At 33.1% G+C, this 12,650-nt stretch overlaps 1 protein-coding gene across 7 annotated transcripts in view; it reads left to right on the top strand.

Moving 5' to 3' along the window:
- The window catches only part of LOC120417700 (slowpoke-binding protein-like), a 113,412-nt gene that overhangs the window by 42,738 nt on the left and 58,024 nt on the right, over positions 1-12,650 (top strand). The window contains exons 1-2 of one of the 7 annotated variants that reach the window (XM_039579865.2): positions 5,307-5,583; positions 11,057-11,649. The exons of 2 other annotated variants lie outside the window; for them this stretch is intronic. In XM_039579865.2, the coding sequence (XP_039435799.1) occupies positions 5,581-5,583; positions 11,057-11,649 (596 nt within the window). In that variant the 5' untranslated portion in view covers positions 5,307-5,580. Of the gene's footprint in view, positions 1-5,306; positions 5,584-11,023; positions 11,650-12,650 lie in introns of those variants that run through there. 4 more of the 7 variants (XM_039579857.2, XM_052711316.1, XM_052711317.1 and 1 more) reach the window with 4 other exon arrangements.

Genomic DNA, 12,650 nt, shown 5'->3' with positions numbered 1-12,650 from the left:
AAATAATCGTAATAAGTCCACTTTGCCCCCCTCAACTTATGTGTGCACACATATGTGAGTGCCCCTAATTGAACGAGAGACCCGATGGCAGGTGCAACGGCATCATCACCACCACCAGAACGATGATACCCTAAGTACGCCGACCAACCGGTACGCGGTAATGTGGCTTAGGAAACCCTACTTGTCACGCTGCTCCGCCCTGACCAGCGGTACACCTCAAAAGGATATCACGGCCTGTCGTAGTGGGCTCAACACGGGCTGTGTTGTCGTGTCGTTGTTGATGGACTTTGGAGTTCACATCAAACGAACTGGGCTTCTGAATGATTAATTGGAAAGAGATTTGTGAATAATTTCACTGGAAATGTTTATGACATGAGCTTATATTTTTTTACTCTATCAAATTACTCGCAATCTTCGTCACAAACAAAAAAAAACTTAAAAAGTACGATTTTGAAATATTTTCGAGAAAAAACTCTGTGTATTTGAAAAATAATAATTTGAGTAGTTTAAACAAAATTAACAGCCAAAAAGCTCCAATTTTGCACTAAATTGTTTCTAGGTGCAGGCGAGGAGACATTGTTTTTTTAAACTCATTTTTGGGCCAGTTTATATCGGCTAGAGTCTTCGACTAGAGTCTCTCATCCGGTTAGGAATTACCTGCTAGGAGAAATTTGGTCATTCTAGAGGGAGAATGAGGAAGCAACAGATTGCTACATACTTGACTAATTATAAACATGAATAAAAGCCAATGCTTTCGAACGTATATGGAAAAAAAACTTTTATCCTGATTTAACAAATTCTTTGAAACATTCGAGCTGAGTTTTAACATTATCTTATACGCTTATACATAGATTTTTTAAAATAAACGTTTCTACATTTGAGCAATTCCACCTCAAATCAGGAATTTTTCTGGTACTCTTGTACCCGATTCTCTCCAATTTCAATGAAACTTTTTAGACATGTTATCCTAGACCTATATAAGCAATTTTTGTGTATATGGAGAAAGTTTCACTCGATAATGATATTTGAGAAGGGCGTAAGGGTTTTAAATACTTTTTTTATATTTTGTAATTTAAATTTTGCTGTATCTCTAAGCCGTTTCATCGTATCAAAAAGTGGTCAAAGACAAACTTGTAGGAAATTAGACGGGCTTTTTGAAAAAAATACACTGACAGAAAAATACACGCCAATTCTATGAGATTTTTAAATTTTTAAGTTTAAAAGATGAATTTTAAGGTGATGTCACGATTTTTTTTTCGCACTAAATTTTTGTGAAAACAGCCTAAAATGTGACAAAAAGACTGACGAAAAATGCATGGTATGTCTCTCGTAAAAAAATACAAAAATCATTTACTAAAACTGTTGTTTTGAAAAGTGGTCTAAACGTAAAAATTTTCAAAAACCGACAGCGGGAATCGATTTCCCAGTCAATTTTACATAAAAGTCTCCATATGTTGATAAAAATGTTGAAAAAATTGGTATTTTGATGGTTTTCGACTATTTCGTATTAATATTTTTACCGGAAAGCTCGTCAAATTTCCCACAAGTTTGTCTTTGCCAACTTCTTAATTTGACTCGTTTAAATATTTACGTAAACTTATTTACTATCCAGGTTTTTACCACACTGAAAAAAATATTCTATTTTCAGTTATGAGCAATGTAATTATGCTTATATCTGTAAGCCCATACATTCAATTGAAATGCTGTCAAAGACAAACTTATGGAAAATTGGACGAGCTTTCCGATAAAAATATTTACGAGACTGAAAAATCAAGTCTTTCATATAGAAATTGCCAAAAACCACCACAAAACCTATTTTTTTGACATTTTTATTTTTGAAACCGCTGTATCTTTCCAAGGATTGGACATAGGACAAAGGTAAAATTGTCTGGAAAATCGATTCCCGCTGTCGGTTTTTGAAAATTTTGACGTTTAGACCACTTTTCAAAAAAACAGTTTTAGTAAATGATTTTTGTATTTTTTAGGAGAGACATACCATGCATTTTTCGTCAGTCTTTTTGTCACATTTTAGGGTATTTTCACAAAAAATTTGAGCGAAAAAAAATCGTGACGTCACCTTAAAATTCAACTTTTAAACTGAAAAATTAAAAAATCTCATAGAATTGGCGTGTATTTTTCATTCAGCGTATTTTTTTTTTAAATTTTTGTTTCTTCAAAATTATATTTTCCAATTTTTTTTGTGTGAGTTATTGCATACTTTCAATCGAAATAGATTTTTACTTTTTTTGGCGTCACCGTGAAATACTCACTTAATTTCTGAAAAAATAGTTAAACAACGACAGCAGAGGCGATGTTAAAAAAATTAGTGCATTGCATGCTAGGAAGATTCAAATTTCAAAAGTTTTGATACAAAATAAATCATATTAAGTGAATGTTTCAAAATAACCGATGAAAATCTTAAACATAGACTAGTTTAAACAGCACTAGTTTATTCCATATCTTTACATTTACAGATTATTTTATAGGGGAAAGTGGGGCAAGTGTAACAAGCTAAGGAACTGCTCGTTATAACCCATTAAAAACGTTAAAAAATCTGTCGAATTTTTTAGAATCGTCTTATTCCAGGTCTTGACTGAGACTTTGATAGAACAAGTTTTAAAAAAATTCTGTTTTTTTATGCAAAAAATGATTTTAAAATTTTTGATTTTTCGTACGGTCTACTAAACTAGTGGGGCAAGACAAACAACCCGTTGGGGCAAGAAGAACAATGCATGAAAAAACATGCTAATTTACTAACAATTGAACTATTATCACTTTGATACATCAGATTAGGATGTATTTGAAACGTTTCTTTCATTTTTAGATTAAAAAATAATATTTTACTAAAAATTTGACCGTTTTTACGAAAAAAAATATTACTTAGATGATAAATAGTAAATTTTCATGATATTATTATATCGTGTATGGACAATTTTTTAAACAATTTTTTATCAGTTTTTAAGAATTTTTTTCACAATAAAATATGTTGCTGCAGCAATTCGTATTTTTTTCCATACTAAAAATCCATATGGTACACTTGCCCCACCAAAACAAGATTTTTTAAAAGCTCTCTACAAAAATAACCAAAACATAAATCATATTTTATAATACGTGCAAGTCATTGGTAGGGACACTACTGATCTAGGAAAAATAGAATTTTGATAAAATGAGCCTTAAAACAAACCCTAAGCCTTATTTTGTACTTTCCAAATACTATAAGGAAACAAAGGTTTTGAAAAAAACTTCATTCAATCTTATGCCCCGTGGCGTTTACGTCGTTTTGGCGGTTATGTGGTAGTACAATCAGCTAATTACATTGCTAGCAATAATTCCATACTGGAAATAATCAAAATTGTAAAAATTACGGCCTTACGAGCGATTGTTCCTCTTGCCCCATTTGGTCGTCTTGCCCCACCTTCCCCTATGTTTTAAAGGACTTAAAATTACGTCTCTTGAGCCATAGAGAAGTATGGAAAAAAAACTATGCAGCCGAGTTTGGATTTTTTTCTAGGAATATTTTTTTTTTAAACTAATTTCATGAAATGAATAAATGTCGTCAATTTTTACGTAAACTATATCTGCAATAGAAAAGAGCTTTGAATGTGTTTTAAAACGTTTTGGTTAACAAAACATATCAGGAAATAAGAATTTTGGAAATTCAATTTCAAATTATGAAATATGAAAATATGTTTTTAAAAAGATAAGAAAATTTCACAAAGTCATATTATTTTCTTTTGAAAATCGGATCAATAGATTCCAAGACACCGTCGATTGAAAAAGAGAGCTTTTTGAGTAGCACTTATAAATTTATATCATTTTCCTCTTATTTCATTCTTTTCCATATCTCAAAATATTACAATGTTGGATTAAGAATGTCAAAAAATTTAATTATTAAACTGTATTGAAACAAATAGTTTCATTTTTTTTTTCATATAAAAAGTTTTCATTTTTTATTATGTTTAACCTATTTTTTAAAAAAATACGGGATGTGTCTTGAGAGTCTTTACTCCAAATTTTAGCCAATTTGGTCCATCCAAACTCGAGATATCGTAACACTCGTAATTCAAATCAGTGTTTCGTAAAAAGCACTTTAGTATATGGACTGCTTCCAAATTTGTATGGATACTTGTATGGAGAAATCAATGATGAAAAATGCCTCATTTGTACATAAGAAAGCAAAGGAGAAAATTTCATCCAAAATTAAAACAATACAAATTTAGAAATCGCGAAATAAAAATTTGCAAAGAGCTAGAAAATTGCTCAGCGATATTTCTCTATGTTTGGTAGGGTTACTCTGTCCAATTCCAGCCAATTTTGCAGTTTCTCATCGAAAAACATTTTTTGCAAAACTTTTGATGTAACTTGCTTGCTCACGTGCTCACTATCCATTGGTATCGGATGAACATGTTTTCCAAAGCTGTGAATGAACTTCAAAGTGCTAATATGCCAACTTGCTTTTCCCCACTTTTGCAGTTTGCCGCTATTAAATCAAAATTTTCAGATGTATCAGATGGAGAGTTGCTTGCTCACTTTTATTTGAGCTATTTGTTACTTTGGAACAGTCAAAAACACTGTATGAAAGCTGTAATTCATGATCAAAGTGCTGATAGGCCGATAATAGAAGTAGGCTGAGAAAGGGTATATTTCCCCTAATTAGGAATAATTCAAAATTTTAAAGATAAATAAAAATGGCTTTGATCAACCACAATATTAATCAAATTTAAAATTATATATTTAAAAGCCAGAGGTTTCGGTTTCCCAACAAATTCAAAATAATCCTGCGTCTCCATCGAATTATTGAGTCTGTTAAATTTTCATGGAGCAGCATACCGAGCGCGTGGAAAACATTGTAAACAATATTTCCATACAAAGTTTCACTGTTCATCAAAACTCAACCAACTTAATCCAGAATCAACTAAATCCAGATTCCCTTCGTTTACAAAGTAGTCTTCCCTCCAAGTAATCCCGAAAATCCGTTAAACGTCTCTCCATGACACTGCCTTACATAAACCACGTGTGACACAGCTCCGGGGCGGGCGCACTTTTTGCGCACTTACTTGTTGAGAAGAAAGATGCGGAGGCGGAGAAGGTGAATTGCGCGCCCTTATTTACACACAAACACTTGGAAGGCTCCCACCTCCCTCCCTACCTTCTCTATATTTCGCTAGAAAAGTCAGTCAGTCAGTTTGGCAGCCAGCAGCAACAGTAGCAACAGCAGAAGGCCCGGAGGTTGGCCATAATTTCTTCCATCGCCAGTCATTCATTCGCTCGTCAGCAACACTGCGAAACGGTTTGGTGCCCAAGCGCGCGCGGTTTTCTGAGACTTGGGAGTTTTTTTTATGTTGGGGGCTAAAAGTTAATTGGTCGCCGAAATTTCGCCTGTGAAAAAGTGCAAATTAGTGCGTGTCACGACGAGTGATTAATGAGGTTTTTTTTTTGCGTGAGAGGAAAATAAAAGTTAAATTAACACAGGAAGACATTAAGTGAATTTGAGTGAAAGGAAGCAATAATGAAGAATTTCGTTGGTCGTACCGGATTGTGAAGCACTTCAAATGAGTGCAGTCGGTCCAGTTCCGGTGCATGGTAAATTAATTCGATTTATTACTAACGGTAGAGTGACCACGGCCGTGCGTGAATGGAATGTGCCAGCTTTTCAAACGCCAAACAATGGGCAATAAAAGAAAAGTTTAAAAAACTCTGTGAAAACAACAGCAATTGACAGTGTTGCCAGCATGACTTCCAATATGTGGAGCGCAATTAATAATGGGTGGCACAGTGCACATTGACACTACTGCGCTGGGAGAGAAAACGCTATCGATTTTCGAGGCTCAACAGTGGCACAAACGTGACGAGAGGCTTTTCCACCCCGGGCTGGCAGTACCATCCCACAGTACACGTGCAAATAATATAATAATCCACCATCGTCATCGTTGCCTACACCCAGGGACATTTGAGTGCAACGGCGAGGACGGTCTTTAGTGAGTGTGAATTAGCGTGTGTGTGCTAGCACACACACACGATTGTTGGAAAAAATGCGGGAAAATATTTAAAACTAAGCAAAGAAAATCAACAACGAAAAAAAACTCTTGTGGGAAACACATTTTGTTAACGAACGCTGCTGCTGAGGCTGAGGCTAACCGAAAACCACGACAAACATGTGCATTTTACGGGCACATTCCATTCCTCCTTAGAGTTTTGCTAGTTTTTGGCGCGGTTGCTGTTGATGGATGGGGGTTGCGTTGATGACGACAAATAAACGAACGAGAAAAAAAAATACTCGTTGGGGAAGGGCAGAGTAGAGCAAGAGGGATGTTGGTGACTGGAATGTGGTGCTGCAGTGGAGATATGTTTTTTGGTGGTTTGTGATGGGAAATTTTTCACTAAATTGTTAACAGCCATTCAAACTAGTTTAAACATCAATTCAATCAATATAAACAATTACCAAATCAGTTATCTTAGAAAAGCATTTGTAATTCTGTTTTTTTTTTTATTCTTTTTTATTGATTAAAAGTAATTTTTTTCTTAGAAAAATATTTAAATTCCATCAACAATTTTAACACCCATACTTGTACCCGGGCAGACGGTAATTACAAAATTCATGCCATTTCAATAACAGATATTGTTAAAATAACTGAAATTGTTAAGGAATCTTCTTGAAAATTCATTTTTTGCATAAAGGTTGAATAACAGTTTATGTTATCATAACAAAATTTGTTATTGGTCTGATATTGGTTTAAAGCCAAAACAACTTTGGAATAACATTTTTTGTTATGGAAGAATACCTCCAACTGTTATTGAGATGATCGGATTAGTTGTTAAAATAACAAAAAACAATAACAAAGATTTGTTCGAAGAATAACAACAAGTGTTATTAGTCTGTTATTACAATAACAATCGAATAACAAAAATTTCATAACGACGAATAACAAATCTTGTTATAAATAACATAAAATGTTATTGGCCTAGTATTTTCAAATATCAAAATATGTTACTCCCAAGTTATTTCCGTCTGCTCGGGTACATAAAATTCAAAATGGTATTGAAAAGAGAAAATTATTGCACTTATTACAAAGCCTGTTTCAAATGATTATTTTTCCATTTGTTGCATGTTGCGTTGCTGAATTTTATTTATTTATTTTCTCACTTTTTTGTAGTTTGATCGACATTACACAATTAAAAGTTGCTTAAAAACTAAAATATCAATATTATGTTGGGCCGGAAGTAATGTTTGATAAGAATTCAAAAGAAGAAAAAACTAAATTATAAACAAGTGTTGCAAATAAATGGATAACAATATAAAATTATCTAACCTAATTTTTGATCGTTATAATTTATTTTTATTAAGAATTGTATAAAATTGTATTGTAACTGTTTTTATCGATTGCAATTGAACACCGTAATATTACTAACAACTTAAAAACGTAAAAAAATCATCGAACTTTTGAAGCTTAAAAAATATAAAAAAAATACTTTAATAAGCTGTTGCTTTTTAATCATAACATTCATTGAAAATAAGATTGGATTTAAATCTTTTCAAAAAAAAAAGTGCGATTCTGTGTATCTTAATAATATTAAAATGATTTCAACCACACAAAGTTTTAACAATGAAGGAAAATAAAACTCAATAGTTTTCAATTCGTTACTCTTAGAATTTCTCTAAAGTAATGATGTAATTTTAATGCTTGGTAATTTTGTCAGATATAAATTTTGTTCAAGTTCATCAAAATGTTAAATGTAAATTTGAAGTTAACGCAGTAAAAACTGTTACGAACTAATAATAAAAATTTCTTTCTGTTACTTTGTAGTCAGCAATCCAATCATTTTTTCATATATTTCACTTTTTATGAAATAGATAATTTAGTTTTCTTGTACCGGTAATAAACAATTGATGAAAATTCATCAGTTTCTAATGTAATATTACAAATTAAAAATTACTCTTTAATTTCCCTTTCAAATGTTAGTCATTATTTTACAATTCAATATTATTGTTTAATATTAAGGCCGTTGCAAATATTTTTTGAAGTTTATGTCCCTCGACTCTGGTCGGGGTCGAGGGGGAGAGCAAAAATATATAAAAATTGAAATAACAAGCCATGGTCTCAACATTTTAATGAAAAAAGGGGTTAAAAGTGCATTTTACACCTGCCCAGTAGTTTTGCAATGATTAGTTTTCAAAATATCCAATTATTGTTTTTTTTTTGCCAAAAAAAAACTTTTTGCGTTGCTGTACATTGAAATTCCACAAAAATTGAAAATTTTGGATCGATCTAAATATGATTTTAAACGCAGGAAAATGCATTTGTAATTGTTTTCAGTTGTTTAGACTTTTTGGGGCGACATAAACTTTTAAATTTTTTTGCAACGGCCTAAGTTTATTAAAATAACAACGACATTACTAATTTAAAACAGCTAGTTTTGCACGGGTTCCTTCACATTTTATTGATCATGATTAGGGTTAGTGAAATTTCACGATTTCGCGGACAGCGTGAAATCCGCGAAATTTGGCTTTTTCCGCGAAATCCCGTGAAATTTTATGTTTGTGTGAAAATGTAACGATTTTTCATAAAATAACTTATCAAACATAAAAAGGAATAAAAATAATGTTATGAACTACTGTAGAATTAAGCGAGTGAATACCCTGGTTTTATTACTAATATAATGATTTTTGACGGTTTCGTAGACGAAGTGAAATTTATCAATTTTCTCGAATCATTGAATGCAAATGTGGGCAAAAAATATATATATATATATAAATATTGAAATAACAAGCCATAGTTTCAACATTTGCATGGAAAAAGTGTTTTAAAATGCATTTTACACTAGTTCAGTAGTTTTGCAATCATTAGTTTTCAAAAAATGTAAGATTTGACGAAAACAAAAATTTTAGCAAAAAAAAAAACATTTTGCGATAACAAACATTTAATAAAATTAATTAACAACTTAATAAATATTTCATCCAAAAAGAAAAGAAATTTTATTAGTTTTCAATTAAAAAGCTTGATTATATATGTGTGTCAAGTTGATATGAACCATTTGAAGAAATGTTGAGATTTTTGAGTTTTTTAGAAACTAACAAAATTTAGTAATATTTTCATTTGCTGTATTAAAATTTTTAGTGCTATTTCATTAGAAAGGTATAGTTTTAAAGGAAATTAAAAAAATCAAGTTTTGTTTTATTCAAAATAAAATGAAGAGTTTTTTTTTTATCTTTGCAGTCATATTTTAAAAATATAATAAATGTTTTTGGGCCTGTTAAATTTTAACGATATTTGTTTATTTGGGTGGATGATGATTCCCTTGAAAGTTAAAAAATACTCTTTTTTTGTTTTCTCTTCTCATTTAGAATAAAAATTTCGATTTTGTTAAAAATTATATTATTTTTGCAAAATGTTTATAAATTTAGTTTTTTACAAATGAGCTAAAACCCTTAAAAAATATGTTTAATGGGCTAAATGACGCAGAAAATTCAATTTATTTTATTCATTTTGACTGGACAAATCTAGCTTTGATATGAAATTCAATAAAATGTAAAATGATATAACAGAAGCAAATTAGCGAAAACATTTGAGCTTTGTTAGTCGAATATTAAAAGAGCAGTTCAGTAAATGAGAATACGCGTGCCCTACATTTTGTTTCAAAATATATATAGAGCCCATCCAATAACCAGGAGGATTTTTTTTTGGAAATTGGAAGATTTTTTTTTGTCGCATTCAAATTTAGTAAAGATTTTTTTACATAATAATACATAATGAAGCATAAAAAGTAGTTTCTGTGATTTAAACATAGGATTTTCAGAGTTATTTTAACATTTTTCAAGTTCCGCGAAATTTGCGTGAAATTTGGTGTTTTGCAATTGAGGTCCCCGTGAAATTTGCAATTTTCGAGCGTGAAAAATCACTAAGCCTACCATGAGCAAAGATGCATATTGAAAATTCGATTTATAATTTTGAACAATGATTTTTTTAAGATAAAAATAAGTTTCAAATTGTCTGACCAAGTTTGATGAATTCAAAGATCAAAAACTTGCATTATTTTAAATTAAAAGAAAAAAATTAAATGAATGCAGTTTACCGAAATAATTTCATTGATTTTTTTTATTTATTTTTTTTAGAAATAGAAAAGCATAAAAAAGCATTTGTAAAGATGCATGTTGAAAATTCGAAAATCGAAACAATAGGAAAATAGGAAAATAAAACAATATTTTTTTCTATGAAAAATATAAAATGTGAAAGGTTGTTTTTTTGTCAGACGTAAATTTTTGACAAAATTGTATCTCAACTTAAAACAACAAACATAATGACAGGATTTGTTCAAAGAAGGTGATTTTTCAGCAAAGTTTCAAAATAAAGTTTTATTAATACTAAGATTAAGAATTTCAAATGAATTGGTATTGAAAGATTTTACATTTTAAATATTCGCAAAAGACATGGCAAAATTGCGAAATTTGGATGCAATTTCGCAATCCAAATATGAGCAGTATATAACTCGACCAAATGAAAAAAAAAATTAAGTTAAAATGTTGAAAGGAGACAAAATTCGGAAGCTTTCATTTTAATTAATTTTATATACAATTAAAAATGTTAAATTTTATATATAGATGCTAGATAGATATTCTTCTATAAAGGAAAAAATTAAATATTTTTCTTTAAAAAGAATTTCTAAGTATAATAAAGTAGTCATCAAACGATTCCATTCAAACCACAAGTCATTCACTTTAATAAGCAAATATCGCAACGATAAGCTCGGTCCAATTAAACAATGTTCCGCTCATAAACCGCTAAAAGCTCTATCTTACACCCTGCCCACCAAATCGCAACATTTCAATCAACCCCTCCTGTCAGCAGGACTTTGTATTATGAAGTCCACGTTTCGTCGTCCTGACGGACTTGCTCACTGCTCTGATCTACTCAGCGAGGTGGGAGGGAAGTTCGTAACATGATCAACAGCAATCATGACGTTGCATCAACCAACGTCCGTCCGTGCCCAAAACCCACAATTTCTCAAACCGCACACACAAACACAGGATACAACGAACAAACATCATCAATCATCTCAGCAACAGTCTCATCCGGAACAACCGCAACAGCAGCAACAACAGCCATCGGTTCCACGGTCAAAGCAACCCCGGCTTGAGCCACCTTCACCAGCCACTGCAGCACCTACTGCGGGCAGTGCTCCAGTTCCTGCGACACCCACAGCAGCTGTTGAGCCCCGACCTGCGCTTGGGGTCATCCCCGAACTACCACCTCCGTGTTCCAACGGATTCCACCGCCACCAACTCCATCAATACCACCACCAGGCATTTGTGGCCCTTCCTCCGTTACTTGCCGCCGGAAAACCACCCCCGCCAACGCTCCAAAATCCCCGCGGAGTCGTCGTTGAACCTCCTCCTCTTCCTCCTCCGGTCACTGGTGGCCACCATCAGCATCCCCCGCAGCAGTCCTTCTCCCTGTACAAGACAATCAACACGGTCATCAAGAGTGGCCGCAAGATCATCGTCCGCGTGTGCGAAGTGACCAATGTGAAAACCAAACTCAAAATGTTCAACCTCTACTCGACGATGAACAAGCGCAACGGCGCCGAGGAGAAGGAAGCCCGCGTCATGGAGACGACCGGCCACGACCGGTTCTGCCAGGAGCGGCCCTCGAGGTAGGTGTATTCCCTATATTGTGTCGCAAGTCGCTGGGGTCCCCCACTGGTCCAGATGTTTGTCTTCTTTTTTTTGTCTTGAGAATCCTGTTTTATGTCCTTGACTGTATTCCTGTACATATTTTATACCTTTTTGTAAAATGATAAACTAAAATTCTGCTCAGATCATTGCTCTACTTGGTTATGTTTAGTCATTTATATGTGGAATGTGGACAGAATTTGGACTCTCAAAACAGAAATTTTCATTTTTATGAACTTTTGATTCGAATTTTGATAAGCAAAGCTAATTATTTTTAAAAGCCTCCTTCAAAAAAAAGCTTCTTAGTAGAATTTTTCCAAAAAATCTTAACCCAATCAATGTTTTAGGATCCGATAAAAAAGTTGAATTTTGGAAGGTTAAAAATTTGTATGGTTGAATTTTGCCTCTTTTGCCTTCCTCACTGAGGTAAGGCTATAATCCTGCTCTATAACGAACTTTTTATCAAAAGTTCGAAGACCCACCTTCATGAATACATATCGACCCAGAATCGAAAACTGAACAAATGTCTGTGTGTGTGTGTATGTGTGTGTGTGTGTGTGTGTGTGTGTGTGTGTGTGTGTGTGTGTGTGTGTGTGTGTGTGTGTGTGTGTGTGTGTGTGTGTGTGTGTGTGTGTGTGTGTGTGTGTGTGTGTGTGTGTATGTGTGTGTGTGTGTGTGTGTGTGTGTGTGTGTGTGTGTGTGTGTGTGTGTGTTTTTTTTTTTTTTTTTTTTTTTTTTTTTTTTTTTTTTTTTTACAAGGTCGGAATCTGCTATCAGACACCTGAGAATTCATTTCTCAGGTAGTGTGGGGTTGGGAAAACCAAAAGAGTTTTCCCGACCCACTAAACCAGTCCTTGAACGCCGTGCCCTTTTCCCCCCGGGACCACCTTTCGGTATAACTTCGGGGGGAGGCGTTGCATTTTCTGCACTAGTCTACTTACAGGATCCATGCCGGGTGCTAGAACCATTTCCTGTTCTACAT

Source organism: Culex pipiens, unplaced genomic scaffold, assembly GCF_016801865.2.
Source record: "Culex pipiens pallens isolate TS unplaced genomic scaffold, TS_CPP_V2 Cpp_Un0001, whole genome shotgun sequence".
In the NCBI taxonomy this organism is placed as follows: Eukaryota; Metazoa; Arthropoda; class Insecta; order Diptera; family Culicidae; genus Culex; species Culex pipiens.
This window is presented reverse-complemented; position numbering and strand designations above follow the sequence as displayed.